Source organism: Molothrus aeneus, chromosome 7, assembly GCF_037042795.1.
Source record: "Molothrus aeneus isolate 106 chromosome 7, BPBGC_Maene_1.0, whole genome shotgun sequence".
NCBI classification, from domain to species: Eukaryota; Metazoa; Chordata; class Aves; order Passeriformes; family Icteridae; genus Molothrus; species Molothrus aeneus.
The window spans coordinates 12,913,536-12,940,749 of record NC_089652.1 but is presented as its reverse complement, the minus strand read 5'-3'; the positions used below and the strand labels follow the sequence as shown (position 1 = coordinate 12,940,749).

Genomic DNA, 27,214 nt, shown 5'->3' with positions numbered 1-27,214 from the left:
GGTGTCTTACATCTGCTTTAAAATTAGTTGGTCAGTTTGTATAGGCTGGAAATTGCAATGCAATACTCTGTACAGTGAAACGTGCTGGATGCTTTACTGTCTAATGTAATATCTGTCACCCTCCATATTTCATTTTTTGCAAATACTGTCCATTTCCTTGGGTGAATATCCATTAGTGTATGCAGCTGCAAAGCCCCAGAGCACACTTTGCCTTCTCTGCCTTCTTTCCTCCCCAGCACTACTTGTGCTTAATGTCATATTTGTACAAAACACTCTCTGTTTCTGCACTGGCAGAGCACAGTGGTCCTCTAGAAATTGTCAGTGAGTGCTTGATACCAAAAGATTATTTTGTTATAAATCACTCTCAAAGATCCCTGTGGCCTGCAAAAAATACTTTTGTGTTGCTGTCTTTACAGCTGTATGTAGACTAAAACCAGATGTGCTTCTGTGTTTCCACAGTAATTATTGTCTTTCATGCTGCCAGTGCAGCAGCACTGACTGCTCCAGACGACATCATGTGCATTGTGACTCTGGCACACCAGAGAGCCAAGCACAAGCCTTTCTTGAGCTCCGTGTCATTCCTTAGCCTCTGTGGACCCTGGGCCATGGGCCATCAATTGTAATGCTGCGTGCAAGGAGTCTGCTGCCCAGGGTAACCAACCTGGAAGCTGAAAACTAATGAATTTGCCTCTGAGGCTTAATTGTAAGAAAAGTAATTAATCTTGCTGGGTTTCACTCATCGTCGAGCAAACTTTTGCTGATGAAGAAGAAAACTGCTGAGCATTCCAATTCACTCTCCAAGTCAGCCTCTCCCTGCTGGACTCCGTAGGTAATTGGCACATCGTTCCTATCCTATTTTCTACACATTCCCCAAGAGGCGTCCGTGAAAGGAAGGTGTCAATGTCAGTGAGAGAGGGGGTTTTGCAACTCAGACTTTTGTTCCCTCTCCCAAAGAAGTTCCAAGTTTGCTTAGTGCCCCGATTTTGCTCAGAAGAGAATGAGGAATGTGCAAAACAGCTGTGAGAAGGTTCCACAGCAGCTGTGTGTGAGATCACATAGCCCTGCCACTGAGCCAGTATGAAGTAAGCATGAATCCAGCTCACATCCATCCATGGTTTAAGCCTCTGTGACGGTGCAAGAGATGGAGATACACAACACTGGGTGTAATCTTAACACCCTTCAGGCATCTGGCCTATCGGAGGCATTTGTTTTAGTTTGACATCAATTGCTCTCTCGAGCTGTTATATGGGGAGCCTACACTGTCTGGCAGAGACGTAGCCACTGCTCAAGATGCCCTGTGCAAACTCATCAGTGGGCTGGCAGACTCTCAGAAAAGTGCTGAGGAGCTGCCAGGGGGGCTGTGAGAGCAGGACTGGCAGAGTCAGCAGGGTGCCATCGGCCCCGAAGGGGCAGCAGGATCAGGGGCACGCATGGAGCTGTGCAGCTGCATAAAGGCAGCCCTGCCTGGTCTGGAGAAACACCAGTGGCACTCCCATCACTCAGGCTGGGAGTGTTGCCCAGGTTTCTGATGGGAGCCTTATGCTGAGATCTGGTTATTACACTTTATTTGCCTTCCAAGGACCAGAATTTATTCACTTAAATTCTGATTGCTGTGATTCTTTGGGCTTGCTGCACAGGGGCAAGAAATTCAGTTTCTGGGAAACATGTATGGGTGGTAAATGCGTGATTTTTGTCACTCGTGTGAGCAAAGAAAGCTGATAAAATACAAACATTAACATAAAGGGCAAAGAGAAGGATGAGAAAAAAGCTAAAGAAATCCATGAGTCAAACAAGAGACACTCAGATGGCTATATTTGTTCTGCTCATAATAAATATTTTCTCACACAAAGTACTTTATTAATAAAAGGAGCACAAAGGCTGAATCCTTTACTTTGATCTTGGAATCAATTCTGGAAATGCAGAAGTTCTAGCAAAATGTAAAAATGTTCATGTTTGAGACTAATTAAAACATATTTTTAATTATCTAGTTTAATTTACATCTGGATATGATAACAAAATGCAGAGAGGATACTTTATTAAAAACACACATTAAAATATTAAACTGAGCAATGGGGCTAGAGTTCAAATGTCAAAACATTCAAAAAGAGCCCTCTACCTCAGTATCCTGTGAAATGAGAAGGATGTGATGGTAAGACAAGCCTTTTTCACCTCTAATGGTGATTCGGAGGGAGAAGCATTTCCATTCACCACCAATGAATGGACCAAATCAAGAACATTGAGTTTAGATTTCTTGCTTGTCTCAAAAGCTTTAAGTGGAAGAAACATTCTGCTCCCAAAAGGAGTTGTAAAAGACCTATTTAGTGCATGGAGATTTTCACATCCTAGCAGACTCTAAAAAGGAAAAATAATTTCCAAAAGTTATGTCAGCCATACACTGCAGACAGGAATGGTTATGAGCCAAAGGCACAGCAGAGGTCTACAACAGCTGGAGCAAAAACTGATGGCAGCCAGGGCAACACTGTCTGAAACCTTGGAGCTCCTGTCTGCAGGCAGGGCAGAGGGAAAAAGTGCAGCAGAAACAGAAAATGACCTGTGGCCCAAGCCATAGCACGCGTTGGCAATGAAACAATGTTTTAGCTGTTTAACCTGAGATGCCATTTTTGTTTTTAAATATCAATGGTTTGTTTTAGAATAACTGTAATCAACAAAATCTAAGGCAAAGTACAGCTGTTATTGCTCCTTGCACCATCTCTTGTAATTTTGGGGGGAATTAGACAAAACTCAGCAAAGTAAAATCAGTTCAACCTTTTAGAGAAAATGAGACTGGAGATGAGCTGAACTACATGGCACAGCAATGCCATGTCATACAGTGCACCTGGCAGCAGTGTCGTGCTGGGCCAGCTGCAAAAATGAACCGGCTTTGGAGCTTCAAATCTTGTTATGTAGTGCCATCTTGAGGCCTTGGGAAATGAAAAGCAGCTTTTCTGAGTACAGACAGTTTTTTTCGTTGGTTGTAGTTGGAGCAGTCCATTCTTCAGGGTGTATGATTGAGTGCATTCAGCTGGATTTGTGAACAGAAGAGGGGAACTCACCTGGCTGGAGCACCACTGGGTCTTTCCCTGCTCCCTGGTGGCAGCAGCTCTTTGAAACCTTTCCCAGAAACATTTCACCTATCCAGCATTTAAAACCCCCAGTGACAGACATCACACTGGGGCTGAAGATGAGATTGAGGACCACAGCACATGGCTGCTCCTCTTTGGCAAGGCACAAACACATATCTGGTGCTCTGCCCTGTGCTGCCAACTTCTGTCCCTCCTGAGGGAGAGCTGGCAATGCAGGGAGCTGGTGCCATGTGTGCAAACCCCACCTTGCCCCCAGTTACTCTGAACTGGGTAGTGGTTTGATAGCTTAGATGCCTGGTGGCCACACCTCTGCCACCTCCAGCACTGGTGGGGGCAGTGGATCAGGGCTGGGGTTTTCCATGGGGATATTGTGTCATGGTGGAGCAGCAGTCACCCTGTGCCTGGTTTTGGGCTACAAGGACTGGCCACAGGGCCAGAGAGGGCAGGCAGCAGGATGGGAGTCATAGGCTGGAGTAAAAACAAGGCAGCAGAGGAAAGTTTAGGGAGGGCACAGTAGGGACACCAGGAAGCCGAGGTGCATTGAGGGGCACCATGGCTTGGCTATGGCACCTCACCTGCCATATGGTGCCTGCACAGGGAGGGGGTAGTTGGGTCTTGGGGTGGCACTGGGGGCTGAGGAAGGGGGTCTGGGCAGCGGCCCCAGCAGTGGGGCGCACAGGGAGGGGATGCCCATGGAGGGATACAGCCCTGCGGAGCTGGGGGTAGCAGGTCCCCCATAGCATCAGCCTGGTCCTTTGATACCATCTCCCATGGCATACTCCTGGAAGAGCTGGCAGCCCATGATGGGGACAGGTGCACTCCTCACTGGGCTAACAGCTGGCTGGATGGGTGGGCCCAGAGAGTGGTGGTGAACAGTGCTGCATCCCGCTGGGATCCAGTCACCAGTGGTGTCCCCAAGGATAGCATAGGGCCAGTTCAATTCAATATCCCTACTGATGATCTGGGTGAGGGCTTGAGTCTACCATTAGCAAATTAGCAGACAACACCAGCTGGGTGAGAGTGCTGATCTGCTGAAGTGCTGGAAGGCTTTGCAGAGTAATCTGGGCAGGGTGGAACAGTGGTGACAAGTGGCATGAGGTTCAACAAGACTAAGTGCCAGGTCCTGCACTTGGGTCACAACAAACCCGTGCAGCTCTATGTGCTGGGGCAGAGTGGCTGGGAAGCAGCTCAGCAGAAAAGTTGGTTGACAGCTGCTGAGTATGAGCCAGAGTGTCCCCAGGTGGCCATGGAGGCCAGTGGCATCCTGACCTGTACCTGGAATTGTGTGGCCAGCAGGACCAGGACAGTGATTGTCCCCCTGTACTTGGCACGGATAAGGCCACTCCTTGAAAGCTGTGTCCAGTTCTGGGCCCTTCTGTTTGGGAAAGGCTTTGATGTGCTGGAGCGTGTCCAGAGAAGGGCAATGGAGCTGGTGAAGAGGCTGGAGCACAATTCCTGTGAGGAGGGGCCGAGGGAGGGGGGTCTAGCCTGGAGAAAAGGCAGCTCGGGGGGACCTTCTCGCTCTCAGCACAGCCTGAACAGAGGGTGTAGCCACATGAGGGTCGGTTCCTTTCTCAGGAAAACAACCCACAACAGGACAAGGGGACACATTCTTAAGCTGAGCCTGGGGAGGTTTGGGCTGGACATCAGGGAGTAGTTTTCACACAGAGTGATTAGATATTGGAATGGGCTGCCCAGGGAGGTGGTGGAGCCACCGTTCCGGGAGGTGTTTAAGAACTTAAACATTCAGTGCCATGATCTAGTTGGCATGATGGTGTTCAGTCACAGGCGAGACTCGACGATCTCACAGGTCTGTTCCAACCTGATGGATTCGGTGACTCCGCTCTGAGGCTGAGGCCTTCGCCGCCCCTCGGCCGCTTCCGTGAGCGCTCGCGAGTTTCCGGCCGCCTCGGCCGCGCGCACGGCGGGGCGGGGGGAGCGGGGGGGTGAGCGCGCGCTCCCCCTCCCCCCCCGCAGCCCCGCTCGGTGCTTCCCGCGCGGGCCGCCCCGGGGCGGAAGCGCCGCTCGCGCCTTCCCGCCGCCCGCTCGGCTCTTTCCGCCTCCCCCTCCGGGGCGCTTCGTTCGTTTCCGCGGCCGCTCGGCTCTTTCCGCGGGGGCCGGCGGCGCGCTCGGCCGTTCCCGCCGCCTGGCGGGCGCTCGGCGCTTTCCGTGAGCGCTCGGCGGTTTCCGTGCGGGGCCGGGCGCGCTCGGCGCTTGCTCCCTGGCTGGCGCTCCTCAGTCGGCCGCTGCCTGCCTGTCGCCGGGCTGGGAGCGCCTGTGTGTGTGAGTGACGCGGCGGAGGTGTAGTTTGACGCGGTGTGTTACGTGGGGGAGAGAATAAAACTGCGGCGAGATCCCAGGCGCGAACGAAAGCAGTGACGGAGCAGCCTGGTAACCGGTAAGAGGAGGACGGCGCCCAGCAAACAGGGGCGGGGGGGAGGGAAGGAAATGGAGCTCGGCGGGGACCAGGGGAGCCGCCGGGCGGCAGGACGCGGGGGCCCGGCCGCGCACCGCCCGCGGGAGGGGCGCCCGCCTTAAAGATGGAGCCGAGCCCTGCAACATCCCCGCCGCCGCCGCGCCGCGAACAAAGGATAATGGCGGATGGGAGCCGGCCCGGCGGCGGCCGCCACGGCCGGGCGGCGGCGGCTCTGTCGGCAGCCAGCGGCGGCGCTCAGCGCGGCGGGGAAGGGGCGCCGCGCCCCCCGGCCCCCGGAGGAGGCGGCGGAGGACGACGACGAGGGGGAGCGGCGGCGGCGGCGGGGGGCGGCCGCGGTCCCGCCCGCGCCCCCTCCCCGCCGTGTGCGCTCCGGCTCTCGCTCCCCCGCTGCCGCCCCCGGCCCCGCCGGGCTCCGGGGTCCCTCCCGCGGGGCCGCCGCGGCCCCCGCGCCCGCCGGAGTTCCGCTTCCCCGGCGCCCCGAGCGCGCCGCACGGATAAACAAACAGACTCCCGCCGTGATGGACACGAGTGCGTGGGGCGCTCCCCGGCTCTGTAACGAGAAGCTTTTAATAAAATCTGTGCTCGGAAGCCGGGGCAGCGCTCGGTCCGGTGGCTCGCTGTTACTCCGTCTCCGGGAGGCCGCGCCGGGCAGAGGTGCCGGTCACCCAACACCGCGCTCCGGGCGGCACCGCGGGCGCAGCCCGAGCCGGCGCGCAGGTCACGTAACAGGGATACGGTTCCCTCCTGCCGCGCTGCTGCTCCCCGGTAGTATTTTTAACCCAAAGTGAACTTGAGTCGGGCTGCGGCTGGTAAATCTCGGTTTGGGATTTGCTTTTGCCAGTTTTCCACAGACTTGGGTGCTGCACAGCGAACAGGATTTGATCTCTATCCCAGCTTTAGTAGCAAATGTCAGTTCAAATGCCTTTTTCCACCTTACACCAGCCTGGCCTCGCTGCAGCTGGGGGGCTTTTTCTCTCTTTTTTTGCCTAGAATGGAAGACTGTGTTTTGACTTTGTTCTACTTTCAAATTCTGGATATCTGCAGTTTTTTGTGTTACAGTATTAAGCAAAAACAACCTTGCAGACTTTTTAAGCAAAGGTTGTTACACCTCTTAAATGTATACAGGGATAAAAAGTTTTACATGGTCATATGATTTTTTTTTTCATGAAACATTTTTAAAATTTTTGTTTCTTTCTCTTAAATATTGGAATGCCAGCTCACAATCTGCTTCTGGAATAACACCTGTCTTTTTTTTTTTCCCTCCCTGGGGTTAGAAACATGTTTCCTATTTCTTAAATAAAAGACCAGAGACTTCTTAGAAATATCATGTATCCCTGTTTAGTCCCATGCTGACCACCACTAAACACGATTTTAGAATACAGGAATTTTGAGACTCTGCTTGCCTCCTTTCTTCCTTGTATCAACAAATGTGGATTTATACAGTAAAATATGAAGTCACTGAAATAGGTTTTGTTCGAAATGGATATTTGTACTTCACATGTATACTTCCTTGTATGTGAATTTCTGTTTTCTCTCACTTCCACCACTTCTTTTGAAATGAAGGCCAAAGATGCTCTACATCACTTCACTGTGTAATACCAACATGAGAAGAGGGTTTCTAAACTTTAAAGTGATTAATAGACATCTGAGGACTTCAGTAAGCAATGTAGCTGTTGATAGTGATTAAAGAGAGTGTAATTGTTGGTGTATTTCATTCATTCTTGGTTTGATGGAATACGCACTACATTGTAAATACAGAAATGGGACAGAAAATCCTTGCTTGTTGTTTTTTGTAGTTTTAGAAAAAAATCTCATTCCGTTTCGTAATAGAGTGGAAGACTCTCAGATCCATGTTTTGAAACACAGATCTCTGCATTTCCTCATCAGCTTTGTCCCCTCACAGGTCAGGAAGAAAAGGGAACGGAGAAGTGGTTGTGCGTTTGCTAAGCATCACTTACATGTAACCCAAAATGAAATTGTTGCATGTAGCAAAGAAGAGTGTAATCATTTTTAATGCTTTAATTGAGAGAACAACAGTATTCAGATTGGTGCTCTCAATATGGTGTTTGGATCTGCACTGAACAGTCTGCATCTATTTTGTTTTCTCATAGGTTTGGTGATATGTGTGTCTACTACTCTGGGTAAAAAAGGTAAAGAACCAGTCAAACAAACAAAAAATCCAACACGAAAAACTCCCCAAAGGCCTAAAAAGGGTAGAGGGGTTTGCTGATACAGAGCATTTAGAAACATCTCATTTAGACTGTCAAATCATTTATCTGGCTGTTTCTTGGAAACCTGCACCAGCACAGCTCTTGCTATACAAAATCTCCTGTAGATGTTACTCTGCAGAGTAGCTGTTCTGCTGCAGTGAGAAGCAGCCTCTTCTTGCCTAAGTGCAGCTACAGCTCTGTAGGTGCATAGTTTGATAGGAGACAAGGCCCCAACTGGGAATTTCTCTTGGCACCGTTTTGAAACAAATGGGATATTCACACTTCACCTCTATTTTTGGATCTCTGGAAGCAAGTGGAGATCAGTTACTCATGCCACACCTCTCAAGGCTTTTGTGCAGTGAGAAGGCCGTGTTAGCTTTCTGCCATTAATCTGACGAAAGTTAGTTTTATGGGATGTGGCAGCAATCCTCATCTACAGAAACAGCCCTACCCAATTTCCTTTGAGCTCTCTCTGCTACCTACCTGCATACAGCTGAAGTTCATGATAAGGCAGTGATTTATTTTTTTTTACTGAACCAAAAATTGTGTTGCCTCATCTGCAGTCTGAGGTCATATTTCATAGTGATTGTGAAAACCTGAGCAGCCTGCCATTAATCATCTATGTACATCTCCCAGAATGGAGGCATTAATACCTATTTTGTTCTTCAAAGCTTTTAGATCACTGCAATTAAAAAAGGTGAGTGAGAACAAATACAACACCTTCCAGCTTTCCATATTTTTGAAACAGCCTTGTCAGCTGCACAGGAGGTGAAAATGTGCCAGGCTCAAGTTGGCCTTTCAGGTAAAAACAGCACTCAAAAACAGCCAAGAATTCTCTGCTGCTGTTTTTGTCTGGCAGTGCTGGATTTATAGTATTATGTGTCAAGTGGAAAGAATAGAAAACACAGTTTTGAAAAAGCCACTTTAGGGTGAGAGGATAAAGAATTTAGAGGATGCATCCAAACATTCTCTTCCTGTTTGGATGCATGTATATGTTTACCTAACATGTACATACACACAAGTTTAAAGCAGCACTGATACTTGTTAGTTACTTGCAGTGATTGTTCAGTAGAGTGCTGAGAGGTACAGGATATTATCCTAAGATAATAAGCATTCCTGGTTTTGTCCTAAGAATATTATGAGAGTTGATATTTTGTTAAAAAAAAGACTATTAGGTGAAAGATGGAAAAATAGTTCTGAAGATAGGAGTGTCCTGCCAATTGCTTTTCTGGATTTTGTTACATTTCAGTTGTTCTCTGACAGACTACACTAGCTACTTGAGACACAGTTGCAGGAAGCCTTACAGTGAACTATTTTGAACCTACGTTGGTTCAGGAAACTGAAGTAAAAATCTCTGTTCTTGATGCTTTCACACTTTTTGGAGGGGAGAGTTAAAGTGATTTGTAAAACTCTCTAATCTTCTAAGTGTTCAGTGATAGCCTGTTTAGTCAGTGAGGTTATCATGAAAACTCCTTTTCCCTGCACATGGCAGAACTAAAGCTGGGTTGTATTTTCCTCTTTAGGCAGAAACTTTTTCAGATAGATTTCTAAACTTACAAAAGAACAGATAGCCTAAGAAATGTGGGAATTCTTGAAGCTTATCTCCTGGCTGATGAACTGAAAGCATAGTTCCTCACAGCATTTTTTGGTAATAATACTAGCCAAAGCATCTTCCATGTCTTTTCCATTGCACTCTCACAAATCCTTGGGCTACTGCCTGGGGAAATGGTTCAGCTGTTTGAGAGGTGTGGAGCCTGCTTCATTTTCACCTGGATCATCCCCCCTCCTGATTGCTGCATGGCTGCACAGGAGCTGTACCAGCATAATCAGGGGAAGGGATGGGGCTGGAATGAGCAGGGAGATAAGGGCAGCTCAATCAGCTCTGCTGCTAAATGAGAAAATGCAGCCTTTGTAACAATTTTTAAATTATCGCTGTGTTTATAACTAAGCTGGATGACACAGATCCTGCTGGGGTTCTTCTTGCCACAGAGCTGGATCATTCAGCTAAGATACTACATGTGCTAACCATGAGCAAATGAACATGAGCAACAGCTGTTCCCAAACTTCAATGTCATGTACTAAGCTGATTTGTTCTGCTGCTTATTTACTTGTCTGAAACACCTTTTGTGTGTGCGTGTGTTTAGCAAGTTCTCTGTGCACTTCCTCTACTTCCTTTTTTTTTATTCTTCACATTTTAAGTTCACCTGTTGCTGTTCACTGCAGCTTTTTGCTGCAATATTTTAATCATTTCTGCAGAAACTCCACCATCTCCTGTGACATTTTGGGCCCAGTATTACATGCACTTTTCTTATAGGTGCTACCCTAAATCTTTCATTCTCTATGCTGTTCCAGTATCAATTGGATTTTACTTCCCCTTGCACCTTTCCTTGGGCTTGAATGTTAAAATCTCTTCTCATCTGTAAAATCTCTCTCATCATCTTTTACACCCCATTAAATAATGGATGGGAAGCATTATTTTCTTGCCTTTTTTTTCCTGATGACACAGCATCTGGCTGTGTGTAGCTGGCCTGGTCTCAAAATCCACTGGTGCCTATCCATTTCTCCAAGCAGCATACAGTATGAGCAGGCTTTGTAAATTTACACCTTTCTGGACTGTAGAAAGCTTTCCTTTTCTTAAAGAAAAAGCCCAGGGCATTACTGTAGGTGTAGGACCCCTGCCCTCTTTGTGAAACTCATCCCATTTTTCCCTTTGTACTGATAGGAAAATTCTGGGAGATAAAAGACAGGGAAGGTGTGAGAAAGGGTACTGTGTACTAATGCCACAGTATAACCAACAAAAGTAATCTGTTGCTGTGGTTTTGTCTGAGCTGATACAACTTTATGTGGCTCTCAGGAGACAGAGTCTTGCTCTCTCCCTCCTGCTTCTGGCTGTGTGGTGTTGGACCATCCCTTTACATTGTCTGTAGTGTTAATTGTATACAAAACCTAATAACCCGGTTCAAATCACTAACCCAGGAGAGAACTGTGCTTTTTTAGTAGATAATTTTCTCCTGCATGAGTGAACCGAATTGTTTGGTGATTGAGATTTGGTTGTGCTGGTAGCACAAACGCCAGTGCTTTGCAGTGACGGTAGGGGAAGAAAGGAAGGGTACACAGTTTCTCCCTTCAGCAGCAGAGAGCTGTGCCAGCAGACCCATCTTGGGGAATGGCAGCATATCCATGACTTGGAGAAAAGAAGGAAGAGTTGGACTCTGTCCATAGTGATCAGAGCCACATGAGTTTGTCTTTGCAGCTAGGAAAGCTAAGAACACAGTAAGCCGAAAAATAAACAGCAACAACAAAAAGAACCAAAGGAGGAAAGTTTCCTTGTTTTAAAAGCTTGGTGATACCTGTGTGATTGAATTAACTGCTCCTTATCAGAGGCAGATTTCAGTCTTCTCAAGAGGTTAGATCAGTGTACCTCTTAGGTACTTTTCATTATGAGAAGCCCATTCAGCAGGGGAGAATTATGTATAACATCTCTTTCATGAAGCCTGAGTTGAGACGCAAAGCTCCAGAAGGGTCCAGGTCCAGCCCTTGGGTGCACATCCTGTCAGTGGGCCCAAGGCACTTGGCAGAGAGCTCACTGTAGTGCCACTGCTGCTACAAACTGATAACTGCCTTGGCCTGTTTTCCAGATTGTAAAACAATTCATGGTGGCTGAAACTACTGGCCTGGAAGTTGTAGTGTAAAGTTAATGTGGATGTGTAACCAGTGCACATTACCCTGGACTGGGGAGAGGAAGAAGTATGTTACCTGCTGCAAATACCTGCTTTGTCAGCAGCATGGCTGTTTGAAAAATGCATCTCTGCCCAATCCTCAGAAGCTAATGTTGATTATATAAAAAATACTCATCCTGTTTCCAGCCTCCCACTCCTAACAAGAGTCATCACAACAATAATCAAGTTACAGAATCAAGGTGGTTTTTTCAGCATCTTTGTTGGCTTCCCACAATCTTGTGACACTTATACCCATGACTTAATTTACTTTGCTTTCACTGACAGGCCTTGCTGCAGCAGGGTAGAGTTGGCTCCACCTTCCCTGTTCCTGCTTCTGTTCACAGTATGACTGCCTGTGAACTGGATCAGAGAACTGGTCCAGGCTAGGAATTAGTTGTGTTTCCTTGTCTGTAGTGCACATTGGTTGCCTGGTCCCATTTACTAGACAGCTTCACAGACAAGTGTAAAGGTGTAAATAAGAAAGAATTTAGAGGAAACCAGAGCCTGAGCTGGCAGTGCTGCCAGCAGAAGTGCTTGCAAAACTGTAGTTGCAGAAAGCAAAATGGAGATTTTCTTTTGTGTGCAGCACATTGGTGTGAAACATGTCCTTTCTCTTGTCCTTTCTGGTTCATCAGTGGCTCCCATTGCTTACTCTGGATCATTGCAAACCTTCAGCATTACCAGCAAAATCACACCCCTGTTCTATGGGGACAGTCATGTTGCTCACAGGTAATAGAAGTCTTTAACTCCAGTAAAGTATTTGAAAAACATTATGCTTTCTTTGGAGAGGATGCTTTTGCAGAGTAGATCTGCTTGGGAGACATGTGAGTGATCTTTCTCCTTTAAAAGGCTCTTCTGCACTGCCCAAGCAAATTTTAAAGATACATGAAAAATAAACTAGAATCCACTTGCTTGATAACGTTAGGCAGAATTATTTTACTACAGAGTTTGATCACTGTTGCATTTCAGTTGGTTTTTAGGGAGAGGCTGGGTCATAGATTTAATTTTGGTGCATTAAGCAACATAGTCTGATGATCCTTCAAGCAACAATGTTTTCAATAAAACTAGTAAAGCCAGAGCAATTTTAGGATTTAAAAGTATTTCCAAGTCTAAGCTGTTGTTTAAGACGTAAATCTTTTGGGTTTAATGTTGCAGTTAATTTTGTGAATAGGATGCATTCAGAAATTTGACAAGGGCAAGGTTTGTAAGGAAGTGCTGTTTTTCTTGTGCATACTTGGGCATACTCTACTCTAGCACTCCAACCTCAGAAAGAATGCAAAGGTTTTCACTTCCTAGAGGGCATTAAAGCAAAAAACATTCTATAGTGCCTGTTAAAAATTAAACAAAGGTTAATAATAATAATAATAATAATAATAATAATAATAATAATAATAATAATAATAATAATAATAAACAACAAATTATATTGCTTTGCAGGGTTTTTTGGGTTTTTTTCAGAGACTTGACTTGATATTTGGTAATTATCAGCATTGTGTGAATAACTCAGTCTTACTTTCAGATGACCAATTCTAAAGATACTTATTAATAAAACAGTTAAAGATTGGTCTGAAGCATCCATTTTGTTGTGTTTTCTTTCTGAACTCATTAGAAGTGTTCTGTTTTTTTTTAAACAAGACTTTCCAATATTTACCAAGTTATAAAATTTCATGGTTTTATACTATGGGTTGAACTCTAGAAATACCCCATACGTTCCAAGCATCAATCAGAATGAGTACTGTTTGTTTATATAGTTCATGTCTGTCAAGCTTGCAGCGGAAATATCTCAAGTGATATTTTTTATGAATTGATGCTTTAGCCACTGACATTCAGAAGTGGGTTAGAAACATTAACCATGGAGCTGTCCCTTCTCACCAGCAGACAAAATCTCAATGGACACAAATTCTACCTAAAATCCTCATTTTGTCAAGTTTATGTGTGCAGCTTATAAATACCTGAAACTCCATGCTTGCCCTAAGTTCCCCAACTGATTTGATAGTTCTCTGCAACAGAAGAATGATGTGAAAGGGAGTGTGATATGTGTCACTTTGGGATTCCAGTATGTGACCCTTTTCAGTGTACAGTATTTTGCTGAAGTGACCTATGCTATTTAAACCTCAGGCTTATTGTTATTATCATTATTATATTATTGCAAATGGATGATAAAATTCAGGTCACTAATTTAACATTTAAGACCATAAAAAAATCTTTAAATATTGACAGTTCCTCTCCTTCATTATAGTGTGGAAAAGGAAACATTTACTTTATTCATGGGAAAGTCCCCTGAATATTTGGGACTTCCCAGAAGATTCAGTTTCAGAATATAAATTTACATTCATATTGCTTTAGAGTGTCATATTTAATCAGTGTAATCTCTTAAGAGATTTTTAATCAGTGTAATCTCTTAAGAACCTTTGGTCCAGTCTTACAGTACTCTATTCTGATAAATTACATGTGTCTATTAATATTTTCACACTGTAAAATTAACAGATTCTGAAAACATTTCTTTGGAATAGAAAGATTTCGGGTAATAATAAACGTGTTTATGTGGTTCTCTGGCTCTATCACATTATTTCATTAAATCATACCTGGTATGTAATTTAAATTAATAGAATTAAGGAAACACCTATATGGATGTTATTCCTTTTTCTCTTACAGGTCTGAGATTACTACATGTTGTATTTTTGTCCCTTGGGCTTGGAGCACTCAGGTTAACCACGGGTGTAGGCCTATGGAATGCTCTGGTTTTTATTTGTATCTTTCTGTAAGTTGTTCCTGATCTGCTCTGAGCACCAAAAGAGAGCTGGGTCATCTGTATAGATTCAAAGTAGCTTTAGCTTTGCTCACATAAGCATTTGTCACAGACCTAGTGACTGAACTGAGCCTGTGGATTTCCCTAGCACATCTACGGAGTGCAGCCTGTGCAGGAGTCAGTCATATATTAAATATCCTTGTCCTAACAACATCTTAGTTCTTCACTTTAGGAGAGTGACTCTGCTGAGCAGTCAGTCATCGCTTCTGTAGTTGTTGGCTGAGAACAAGTTCCAGTAGCTCCCTCACCTCAGAGATAACCCTTTATTAGATAAAAATGTTTAGAGACTCTCCCTATGGAGTTTCAGGCTGCCCCAGGCTTGGAATTGCAACAGTTCTTCCAGCTGGTGCCTCAGACCTGGAATGTTTAAAGGTTGCTTGGCAAGTGGACAGAGATCCTTACAACATATCAAAAGGTTGTCAAAATATGTCATGCAGCATTTAGGTGGTTCTTATTCTGCCAGAATGAATGGTGAGGCAGTAAAAGACCATAAAACATAGAAGTGCATATGGAGGAGAACAAATGTAATATTCATCTGAATGACTCTGGCAGGTCAGGTGGAAATCTCAAGTTCTGACAGCTCTAGCCAGTGGAAGAAAGGAACACATACACCTTCTTTTACATGGATCTTAGCCTTGCTAACTTGGCATCATTTTCTGCTCTGAATATTCCTTTAATTATTGTAGTGACAGTCCTCTTTTCTCCCTGTCAGTGGGAAAGGAGATGGTCTCTGACCCTTGCAGAATTGTCTCTCCTTTCTGTCACTGGGCTGCCTTGGCTCTTCTGCTGGAACACCTCCAAGTGTCAGTGTTTGAGGGGAAAGGAAGTGGCTCAGAATGTTCTGCTGGTTAACCAGTACAGCAGGGTAAATTATTTATTTGGCATATCTAGATATCTGGGTGGTAGGAGAGAACTGTTTCTGAACTCTCACTCCAGGAACAGCCTGCCTCTTCACGAGGGCTCGTGGAGCTGCTCCGGTGGGCGCTGAGCCCAGGCCAGCAGCCCGTGCTGAGGGCAGGGTGTTCCAGCCTGGGCACAGGGCCTCCTTAGAGAAAGGTGTTACTTTATTGTACCCATCTCTGCACTCCCCTTGCCTGGGGTCAGGCTGCATTAACAGGCTCTTAGATGGGTGCTGTTTCCATCCAGCAAGCTTTCCCCCTGGGCTGAGCAGAGCTCCCTCACTTGTCATGGTACAGATGTAATCATGGCATCCTTTTAACATTGCCTGATGTGCTGTCACAGTTCAACTCTGCAGTGAGAAGAGCAAATATGAGAAGTGGCTGTCTTCAGGTAGCTGCCCCCATCTGGGCTGAGGTCAGCTTCAAATCCCATGGAATCATGGATCCCTCACTTCCCTACCCACAGCTGTTTCAGTCAAAGGTAAAATGAGAATTTGATTAGAGCCAGAAATTAAAGCTCATCACAAGTGGCCGTGCTGATTATTGATTTGCTGGGCCTGTACCAATTGCAGAGCCTGTTCCTGGAGTTGTGGTGTATTCAGTAGGAACATTAGCTCCCTAACAGCATGATAAAAAACCATTTGATGCCTATATTTTATATTGCACTAAAGATGCCTGCCTACAAATGATACTGTTCAGATACAATGTTGTGATGGATTTTATTAAGTAACCAGCAGCTGCATGTGATGAGGTGAGCCACAGTACTTTCAGCAGTCCCAGGGAGAAAAGAGGCATGTATTTTGGCAATTTCATATGGTTTCATTTTTTGAGAAAAGAAGGCTTCTACAGTTGGTAAGGATTGCAAGAAATCTGCCTAAATTGAAAATTAGGTGAGTTTTATGCCCTAAAAATATGTCAGAGAACAGATGATAAACTGTAGTAAAGTGCAGTCAGTTAGTAACTGAAATGCATAGATATGATATTGGCAATGAATGTGTTAAGAATGACAAAATGGGCAGAGTTCTCAGAAGTCTCTGTGAATAGATTGGATATGTTGGCCAGAACATTCTTGAAAATGTCTTGCTTCTCTAAAGTTAAGTTTGCAGATCTCTTCTGGTGGGTTTTGGTTATTTTTACTGTGCTAATAAAGGTGTTTAGAAATAGTTACCACAGTTCTGTTCTGCATGTTGAGGACCACAGACTTAAAGCATATGAGTTAGTCTTTTAATACCCTAAGTGCCTTCAATAGGAGCACAGAGCATTTATAAATAGAACATATTTATGGATTATGTTTTCAATAATAATGTTACCTAATGACTTTGTAACCTTCCTGGGATTTGTTTTGACATTTTGTTTTGTCTAAGTGAAGTCTGGCAGTATTTTGGGGGTGTTTTGGAAAGGGGAGGGAATAAGACAGTGGAGTCATTTGTTTGCTTTTCACTGTTAATGCTTTAGGAAATGCTTGCTCTGGTGTCTCCCCTTGGCTGCTTTACTGGGTGGGCTCTGCTTATGAATTCACATAAGGCTATCCCAGCTATTAGATAAGGTTAGTAAAAAGGGATGGCTGGTTTATTTATTTATTTATAATTTACCTTGAACAAAAAAAGGCAGGATAGGTTAAACTTGAATTAAATTGTGTGTACCAAGTACTTGCTGGGATGCTTTTGTATTTATTAGTGTAATTTGTGGTACAAGGAACTAATTGCAGTTAATAGCTGTCAGAGCCTTTTTTTCCTTTTAAAAAGCTTGAAGGCAGAAATACTAAATACTAGAACAATGCCAGGAGTATGGAGTCAAATCAGGGGGATACAGTAGTGGAGAGGGTTCAAGCAACTTTCACTCATACACCTTACCTGTGCCTACTGATTCACCATCTGCCTGGGAAATGTCATCTTGCTTGAGTTATGCCAACAGAGAACAAAATCTAGAGGAGATTGCTGGTGTAGGGGCTCACCACTGTAGCTGTGAGATTACATTTTTGGTCTTCTGCCCTTGTTTTAAAATCTGCCATGGCATTTTCTTTAGTAAAACAGAAGTTGAGTGTGCAACACAAATAATTTCCAATACTTTCATCACTAATATATTTAAATCTGGTGTGAGAAATTTTCACTGACTGTAGAAGTGTAACTAAAGTTTTGTTGAGAAAGTCATGATCCAGAAAAGTTGGTTAATTTTAATTAAGGGTCCTGGTTGCATTTCTTCTGTGTCCTGTATGAAAATACTACCTTGTTCCCATCTCTTGCAGTGGCTGTTACAGGCTGTATTCAGTCAGCAGAGAGTTTTTAGACACTGCTCTCAGTGTCACATTGATGGAGACAGAGGGTGGAAGAACAGATATCACATTCTGATGATGAAATGATTCTGCTTTGTGTGAGATATTTTTACAGTGAGATTAAATTTTTCTTGTATGTTCAAGATGAAATACCTTAACTTCAGTGACAAGAAGAATTTTTCCAGCTTTTTATTCTTCAGTTTGCCTGGCAGATTGCTTTATTGCAGATTATTTGCGGAACACAATCTGAAGACTGTTCTTCATTTTTGGCATTTTTAGTGGCATTGGTTGTTGCTGCCATTCTTTTATTTGCACTTCCACTTGGTTTTCCCATCCCCTGGGCTTCCCTGACCCAGAAGCTGGTGTGATCATTGAATGGCTTAGTGGAGAACCCATTCTGTGGAGTTGCTAAAAGGTGGATTTCAGACAAAGCAGCAAACATAGGTTGTGTTCACAGTGTGACACACAGACTGCTCACCCAAGGCAGAGGACACAGGGAGCAAATACCCAGGAGCAGTGGCAGTGCCAGCTTGGGATGACAAAGAAGCTGTGGTATAAATTGCAATTCTTGTGCCAACCCACTTTGTCATTAGTGACAAAGAGAGATAATTATGGGCCCATCTTGTCCTGTTAAGCATTTATTACTGGTTATTTGAAGTCTCATGTGTTAGCTGTAAATAAAATTATTTTTCTCTGAACATTTTCAGTCTGGCAGCTGCTGAATGGAGTTCATAAAGTGGCTGTTGAGCTGTGGCTAAAAGGGCTGCTGCTCTGCAAGGTGACAGTGGAAATGTTTGCAGATTGCAGGTCAGTGTTCTCAGTGCTTATGCTGGAACCATGAAAACAGTTGTGTACCAGAGTGGTGTTTGATGATCTTCTCAGTGCTTTCGTGGTGGATCTGTGGCTTTATAAAGCCACATGCATTAAATACAGAACGAGTCAAATTCCTGAACTTTGGGTACCAGAGCTGTGCTTGCTTCCTGAACAATTGTGCTGGCACACCTGCTGTGAATACAGGGCTTGAGAAACAGGCATTGCCTCAATTTCCCTTCCCTCAGCTGCTCTGGTCCTTCCCTGCCAGGAGCAGCTGGGTGAGTGGATATTGCCCTGGATCAGGAGCCTCATGTGGCAGTAGAGTGACCCTGAGGGTGTTGGGTGAGCAGATGAGAGGGTGTGGTACAAGTCAGGCTCAGAATGGGCATGAGTCTGTTGGGTCTCTGTTCTGCACTGTTTCTGGAGACTTGTTTTTCTTCAAAATCTGTGTGTATGCTTGAATAAAATAAATGTAGAAGTCAGAGGAGGACTCTTGCCAGCGTGTCCCTTGGTGAAGCTGTGCTTGCTGGGCAGCAGGTGTGACAGTGCCTCCCAGTGTTTCCTGGAGGTTCAGTAATGTCAGCTGGGCAGTAGCTTCAGTGTAAGCTTGAGCTTCTGACAGTGAATTGCCACCACAGTGCTAATGAAGAGAGAAAAGAAAGGCTTGCAGGGAAAAGTGCTGTGTTTTACTGTGCCAGCTGTCCACTGAAAAACATAGAAAGCTTTGGAGTATTAAGGACTTTTGCTTATGAAGTGGATGGGAAGTTTTATCTGCTCTAACAGCCACAGTGTGGTTTGATTCTTGGATTTGATGGTGTTTGGGAAAGGATCTCCACCTTTCTTTTCTCCAGTCTGCCTTGGGAGATGAAAAGCAGCCTGTCTGCAGAGCATGAAAGCTCCATGGCTTGTGTGAGCAAGGGGAATCCAAGGAGCAGAGCCTGATCTTTAGGAGACATGCTAAAATTCATGAGGGTAAATTAGACAGGAGATAGAAAAAGATGTAGGGAAGCAAAATAGAGCAGATAGACCAGACATCCCAAGGGAAGGCTACTAAAGAGTGAAGAAGATGAGATGACAGCTGTTGGAAGACAATTATATTTTCTCCTGACTCTGGGCAGGTGAGAGGGGAGGTAACTAACAGCTCATGCTCTGAATGCACAGCATTGATGGTCACTTTAATTAACTGGGATTACAGGATTAGCATTGCCTGTACCGCCTTGTTCAGCATCGTGTCTTCAAGATAGTGAAGATCAGTAGGTACCTCAAAAGACTACTGGAACCTGCAAAAATTACATGAGATATAATCTTCCCCACTCGTAAAAGCGTTTATTTGAATTTTTAAAGATTAGAAATCAATTTAAATCCTGACTCATTAGGGTTTTATCTTCCTTTTGGTTCAGCATTTTTTTGGCATGAAAAAAAAGAACTAATTCAACATATTCTTGAATATTCTTTTTACCCAAGTGCCTAACTCATGTTTAAGCCTTAATAAATTTCTTATCAGTAGCATCATTGCTCCATTTTTGCAGTACATGAAGTATCAATTTTCATAATTTTAATGGATTTTTTTTTAGTTTTCATTTTTATACTTTAAAATTTGGCATCTTAAAGCTTTGCTGGTTTTATAATCGGACAGTGCATGTTTCTAATTTACTTGCTCTGTTAATAGTTTAAATATATTTTCTAGATGATTCTGAAGCATTTTTCACCTTTCTGGGATAAATAATAAAAATCCATCTAGTCTCTTCATAAAACAGGTTTTCATTACCCTAAATACTTGCTTTCTCTGAATACCCAAATTCCACAGAACCCATTTGTAATACAGGCTTCCAGTCTCTGCACTGTAATCCAGGTGATGTGTAGGGTCCAGCTACACAAATATAGTAGATCAAGATTACCCTGTTTCTTATTATTGTTGTTTCTTATTATTAAGCTAACTCTCTAGCTTTTCTTGTTGTAAATGCTTATCAAGGAGAAATCTGAAGTGGATCTCTCTGCAGCAGTCCTTAGCTAAATGTCCCTTCCAGCCTTATGCAACTAAGGAGACAGGTTTATTTGGATTTTTCTGCAACTGTGTAGTTCAGTTGCATTCTGCAACTGTTTGTTTTAGTAGAATCTGTCTTCTTTGGTCATGGTGTAAATTCACCTGGGACAGTTAGTTCTCGTCTGCTGAATTCCTTTCTCCCAGTCTTGATTTAGCTAAAATAAAGATTAAAATAAAAAAAAATAAATATTTTATTTTAGCTAAAATAAAATTTAGCTAAAATAAACCCCATCTTCAGCTGAATTTTTCACTGTTTGGCTCTTTGCTTCCAGAGTTTGAAATCATTAGTAAGTAAGTTATTAGGAAAAAGCATTAGTAAATATAATACTGCTGCCACTTTTGAACTAATGAAGAAAGCTGTGCACTACAAAAGTCATGAGTTAAACCATCTCTAACCAGGTAGTCTCCTCAGCTTTCTGGTGTTCAGAGTGGTGTTCATACCCAGGATGTTTTAGGCAAGCAGTCTCTGTTTTTTCCAACTCTGGTTGTTAATAGCTATTATTTTCAGTTAGTTTCATTTAGAATACTTGGTTCAATACTGCAGTTACTAATCTTTTCTCAAAGTATGTGCATGTGGGTGTCCTCTCCTGACAAGTTGGAAAGTAGCCTGGAAGCAAGGAAAAATGAGATGTGTGCTCCCTTGGCTCCTGTATGCTGTCCATGCCCTGGAAACTTGTCCCCACTAGAACACTTTTCAGATCCCTTTCTTCATTTGAGAAGTCCTGGTGTGGTGCCTGCCAGGAAAATCAGTGCCACAGAGCAGGGTGGGCCACTGTGAACAGGGCAGGAGAATGAAAGGAGGAGGTGGCACCCACAAGAACAGAAAGATGTTGGGATATGCATCAGCAAAGCTTGTCTGGACTAGGGGTTTGAAAGCTTAGAAAGGAGATGTACAGATTGGCATTCATTTATATGTGTTGGGAGGTTAAGGTTTCAAACCAAGCATATTTTCACTGTAAATTGCAAGAATAGGAATTGACAACCTTAATTTCAGCTGTCATGGCCTTGCCCAGACACACAACTTAGTAAGTGTTTGTGTTCCGTGTGCATGCTCCTGTACATCTTGGCAATCTGGATCATACCCAAACATGAAACAATGCAGTGGCCAGTGTCTCTGGAATATGGTGCCTTGCTGCTCAAAAATCTGATTCCTCTTTTTTCCCCAAATTACAGTAAAAGGTAGTTGAGAAACTGTTAGAATTCAAATACTGTGATGTATAAGTACAAGCCAAATTGAACCCGAGTTCTTAGAACCTGTAAATAACATGAGACTGAGAGCTTGTCAGAAAACTGCAGCTTGTTGGAAGCTCACTTCAACGCATGTGTCAATATGTAAATCTTGCAGCCAGCTTCCTGCACTGCTTGGTTCTTATATTACAAAATGAGGAAGTTCCTTTTAGGTGTTTGCAATTCATGTTAAGAATTTGATTTCTGAAATGTTGGTTTTGCAGAAGAGGGAGTATCTCAAACAATCCTTTTGCTGATTACATATGCAAAAGATGATGCAAGTGTGGAAGCCAAGCTTGTAAAGACAGAGGACCTTTGCTGAATGGTGTATGAGAGGATTGGAAATTCTTCCTAGGAAAACATTGCATTTGTCAGCAGGAATTTGGCAACACATTTACCTCTGTGATCATTGCTAAGTACCTGATACTTGCACATTTCATCCATTTCTAATCCCACTTCACTCCATGTTGGAGTCACAATTTTTATCAGCAAACAAAAACATTATTAGTTTTGCAGTATACTTGGATTTGTAGCTGGAAAGTTGTGTTCAAAAGTTCTTTGGAGAGACTTGGCTGGGAGACGTTGCTGATGTGAAAGATCTGCTTCTGAAATGGTTCCAATGAGGTAGTCTTTTGGCTGGAGTCACCATGATACATGCATGGAATTGGGAAAAAGTTGTTGATTTGCTTACCTTGGAGGAATATTAAAATGGTGAAAATCAAAGAGAGACCTATATTTTCAAAATACAGAATACTCAAAAGAAAAATGGGCATATATCATGGAGAACTTAGTGTTAAAATGTGACTTGTGTGTTAAAGTTGGGATAGAAAACCATGTAAACCGCTGTAATTAAGTCTTTAAAAGCTATTTGGATAAATGTGTTGCAGATACTAATAGAGCATGGGTTTTCTTGTGTGCTTTTTGAAATATGAAATGCAACATGGGAAAGACTTGGTTTGTAGTACAGAAATCTTGGCTAGAGAGAGGCATAACAAAATTCCACTGCTTAGAATAGTTTAATTTGCTTTTTAAAAAAATTCTATGTTTTCTTTTATTGTTAATTTTCAAGGAAAATCTGGTTTAATTCTTTTCCTTCTTTACTGATGTTAGAACTAAATATTTGATATTTTACATTTCAGTGTTGACACACACAGAAGCTCATTTGAATGGTCACTTTCAATAGTAAATATACAGATTTTGATTTATATACACTAACTTGCTTTCTTTCAATGTAGGTTGCAGTTACTACTGTGAAAAGCTGTTTTATCTTTCTTGATGATCAATTGCTTACTGAAAGACATTTCATATTCAGGGTTGAAGTGTGACTCTGCTATTTTAGGCAGCATAAAGGGTATTCTCTTTCCTGTAACACTGAGGTATAGTTTGCATTGAAATGGAAGCTTCCCTGGCTTTGTGTTTAAAATGAAATGTCTGGAGTGTGGACGTGGTACCACCACCTGTCTTGATGCTTCTAAATCTTTTCCTCAGGGGGCCAGGGAAGGAGAGGGACTGTTTTGCTTCTTTCCACCTTTCTTCTGCTCTGAGCATCCTCTGCCTCCTGGCCCCTTCCCAAAGCAGAAATGCTCAAATGGTTGTTTTGGACCAGCTCTGAAGAGATGTGTGCTGCCCTGGGGTAGCCAGAGGCCAGAATAGATTGGGCAGCCCAGGGTGGTGCACAGAATAAGTGTTGTGGCTATGGAGGTAATACCCATTCTTAATATTAATTCTTAATATTTGGTATTTGGAGTTCTGTATAATACAGTAGCATTGCTATATAATTTCCTTGTATTTTGAAGCTCTTTTTAATATCAAGTATTTTCATATCAGTACTTAAAGAAGAACTGAAAAGTGATTTTCTCAGATCGGTGCAGAATTTAACAGGCATTGCACTCTGCCTACGTGCATGGGTTTGGAAGTTATGCAACCTCTTTTTATAGAGTTGTATGTTCTGGTGATCTAGGTTTGCTCAGTTAGTGTTTAGAAATATCAGTGTATTAGGAGCTGTATATGGTAAAAAACTTAGGTCATGGCAAACTAATGTGTACCTCTAAATATAAAAACATTTGTGGTAAGGTTCAAGTAGAAATGGCTTCCATCATTTTCTATACTGGCTTTAAACTCACTGGGTGGAAGAGGCCAAGTTGCTGTGATGTAGAGCCATAGCCAGTGTGGGGATGGAAAAAACTTGCATGGAGATGTTGCTTATTTAGTTGAGGCAAAGACAACTGAGAACTGAGCACCCAGCACAGGAACAATTGCTGTTGGATATCTGCAGCTGGGGGGAGAGGGAGGGCTGTAACAGGGCATGTTGTCACCTTGGCACTGAGGGAGTGTCCTTCCTGACATACTGACAGGTCTTTATTCCAAATTGCAGAGGTACTAGGTCATCAGAGTGCAATTGCTCAGGTTTTTTAGAATGAGCAAAATGCATTTTTTCCTGTTCTCATTGTTGGAGGAGACTGGGCTTGTTTTTCAGAAACATTACACGCAGAAAAATCAACCTGAGGCAAACACCTGGCATGAAAAGAATTCGCCTGAATACTAATAATTTGGCAACATTTAATAAGCCAATTAAAACAGTATGTAGTAATGGGAATGCAGCTGCAGTGATTACTGCCAGATTCACCAAGAGTAATGGACTTGCATACCAACCCAGACTTACAACAAATATTGTGATTGTAGGTAACTAAATGACCATGGAATCTGGAGCAGAGAACCAGCAGAGTGGAGATGCAGCCGGTACAGAGGCAGAAACCCAACAGATGACAGTACAGGCACAACCACAGATTGCAACGTTAGCCCAGGTATAAAAATCATATGGTGTAATAGTTTTACTTATGGTTAATATTTTTAAGAGGGATAATGTCTGCTCACGGGGCTGAGAGAAGATTCTGTTGATAACATTCTGAAACACACATTATGTATAGTTCTTATCATATTTGTCTTCGCATTTTTAAAGCAGTACAGTAGAGTAGTAGGCTGTGTTAGTTCTGGAGAACTGTATGTGTGTAAATTGTGTAATGTTAACACAGTAATGAATAAAAATATTTCTAGCATTCTTTACCACAACCATACCACTGAAAGGTATTCATTTCAATACATGTAACCTACTGTCTTGCTGTTGTGTTTTCTGTTAAAAACTTGTCTGTAGTAGTCAGTTTAATTCTGAAGAAAGCAAACCTAATATGTAGATAAATAATGCAGCAAATAAAATATTTTATCAGATGGGATTAATATTACGAGCATTACAATCAAGTGGAACAATCTGGCACTTGACAGCTCGTGTTACCCTGTTGTCTCCAGAGTTTGACAGAATTGTTGGAGAGTTAAGAGACAGAAGTAGATAATTTGTTGTCTCCAAATTATTTTGGAGCGACAAGAAACACAATCCCAGCTCTATCTCTGATTTTGGCATTGGATTTCATTTTTGAATACACTGATGGTTGGCAGAAGCAACTCCATTGTATGAATGGCTACAGAATATGTTTGGCTCTCTTCTGTAACCATTTAATTTGAAAACTAATTGTAGTCTGCAAAGACCAAAGAGGTGATTTTGATCTCATAGTTTATGGAATTGAGTGTCTTTTAAGTGGCACAGTTAAATTGCTTAGTTTCTATAAATGATTAGTGTCTTTTTAAAGTCATTGCACCTTTTGGTAGTCCAGAGACTTCCAAACAAGTCCTGCCCTCTGTAGTTGGTACATTTCTATTCAAGTGATAGTGTAGGGATTGGAGCTGTTTAAATGCACAGGATGATTTTGTTGGGTGAAGCTCTAGTGTGAATTTACAAGCCACCAGCTGCCCTGCACCAGCTTGCCTCTTTGGGCAGTTTTCTCACTGTCTAACTTAGGCACAGGATGTAGGTGGTGTGAATAACACTTCAATGTGAACTGAGTGGAAGTAGTTTATTTCTCCTGCAAAACCAGTTAACTGCTGCTCACTTGATGTGCTTTAAGGTTGAGTCCAGAGAATCAAGAGTGTTTTACATTTATGTGTTAACATTCTAACCTCCAGGGAGCTGAACTTAAAAGTATGTAGTGGGTAGCATGCACTTTACTTGGACATAATTACCCCAGTGCTTGAATGAGGCTTTTTTTTCCAAGTAAGAAAACACTATACAAGTATGGTTAAAATCCACATGAACCACCATGTTGTCATTCACTATATTATCTGCACTTTGGCTTTTCCCCAGCCTGTGCAGAGTTTGTGGAGGTGATAAAACAGTCTAAACATAATCCTTGTGTTGTTCACATCAGTGTTATGTTACTATGATATTTTTAATAAGTGAAGTGGCAGTGTTTGGCATAAGGGAGTACACTCAGAGGCCTAGCCAAATCTAAATAACTAATTGTATCAATTTAATTCTTCCATTATCTGTTGTAAGGTCACCCCTCTTGCATACTTAGCCGAATTGCTGATTTTTAGTGAGTTCAGGGTAGTTTTCAGAGGCAAAAGGAAACTCGTCCCAGTTCCACAAGGTATGAGTCAGAGACATGTGCGGAAGTTACACTCTGCTGTGGGCTTAATCCAACCACAGTGGCCTCCAGTTGATCAGCTTTGCTGTCATTGCCAAGGACTGTTTAGTCAGACGTGCATTATTAAGAGAGGTCACTTGGCAAAGGAATATAATTTGTCAAAGGAAAGGGTTCTCATGTTAATCTCAGCCCAGTTTCTCTCAGATGCAAGTTAAGTAGCACCATGTAATGCTGCATCTGCTTTCCTGAAAAAGGAAGGTAAAAGCAAATGCAAATTGGTGGATTAGGGAGAGACAGCTGTGAGGAGAGAGGTCTGCATGTAATTCCCTTTAATTTTGTTGTTAAACAAGATTTCATTTTAAGTGATGGATGTTTATGAAAATTCAGAGATGAGCTATTGCAGCTTTTTGAGAATCACGTGTTCACAGGGACAGCAAAGGATTTCCTTCTGCATCCTGTGCATAGCAGCCCTTTGAGATGAGGTAGGACAGCAGTGCAGCCCTTTCTTGCACTGCAGCTATGTGGATCGAATTTTTGTAAATGCTCTTGAACCCTGGAGCATTGTTAGGTTTTCCAGACTTGGGTGACCAGAAGAGAGCTGGCGAGTCAGCAAGCCATGGCCTGGCTGACGTCTGCCAGAGCAGCTCAGGCTTGCCTGCAGTCCTTCCCTGAGGCCAGGGGGTGTGGGAGGGATGCTCACTGGGGCAGGGTGTGCTGCACCCTGCAGCCTTTCAGGAGCCCCCAGCCCCTAAGCCAGGCATCCTGGCAGCAGACAGCTGGAAGTTCTGGATGTGCTGGGCGTGTGCCCAGCCATGGAGCAGCCTTGGTGCATATGGCACTCAGCTACCCAGAGTAGTTCCTGTGGCCAGCCAGGGTGAGACTGCCCTGTGGTATGAGCAGTGTGTGGCTCCTGCTGTCCCCAAAGCCCAAGCCATAATGTGCCATGCTGAGCCCATCAGTGTATCCCTGTTGGCACGGCTGCCCTGCCTGCAGGTCTGCTTGGAGAAGCAGTTGTGTTTAAAACATGGGCAATTGTTCCTCATAGAAATAACTCTTGAAAGTCGAGTTTGTGTTGACCTGTTACACAATAATCACAGTGACTGCCTGCAAAATACTTATTTCCACTGCAAACATATGGGTTTTTTCTGTCGGAGCACATGGTCAGTTTTCTTCATTTACATGCACTTTGCCAGCTACTCATATGGCTTAATCTGTAGAAAGTGAAA

General features: G+C 43.4%; 1 protein-coding gene across 1 annotated transcript in view; it reads left to right on the top strand.

Annotated features, from left to right (window-relative positions):
- Window positions 1-5,293: 5,293 nt before the first annotated feature.
- The window catches only part of CREB1 (cAMP responsive element binding protein 1), a 39,950-nt gene continuing 18,029 nt past the window's right edge, over window positions 5,294-27,214 (top strand). Inside the window, exons 1-2 of the mRNA XM_066553141.1 lie at window positions 5,294-5,481; window positions 24,196-24,317. Coding sequence (XP_066409238.1) covers window positions 24,204-24,317 — 114 coding nt within the window. The 5' untranslated portion in view covers window positions 5,294-5,481; window positions 24,196-24,203. The remainder of the gene's footprint in view (window positions 5,482-24,195; window positions 24,318-27,214) is intronic.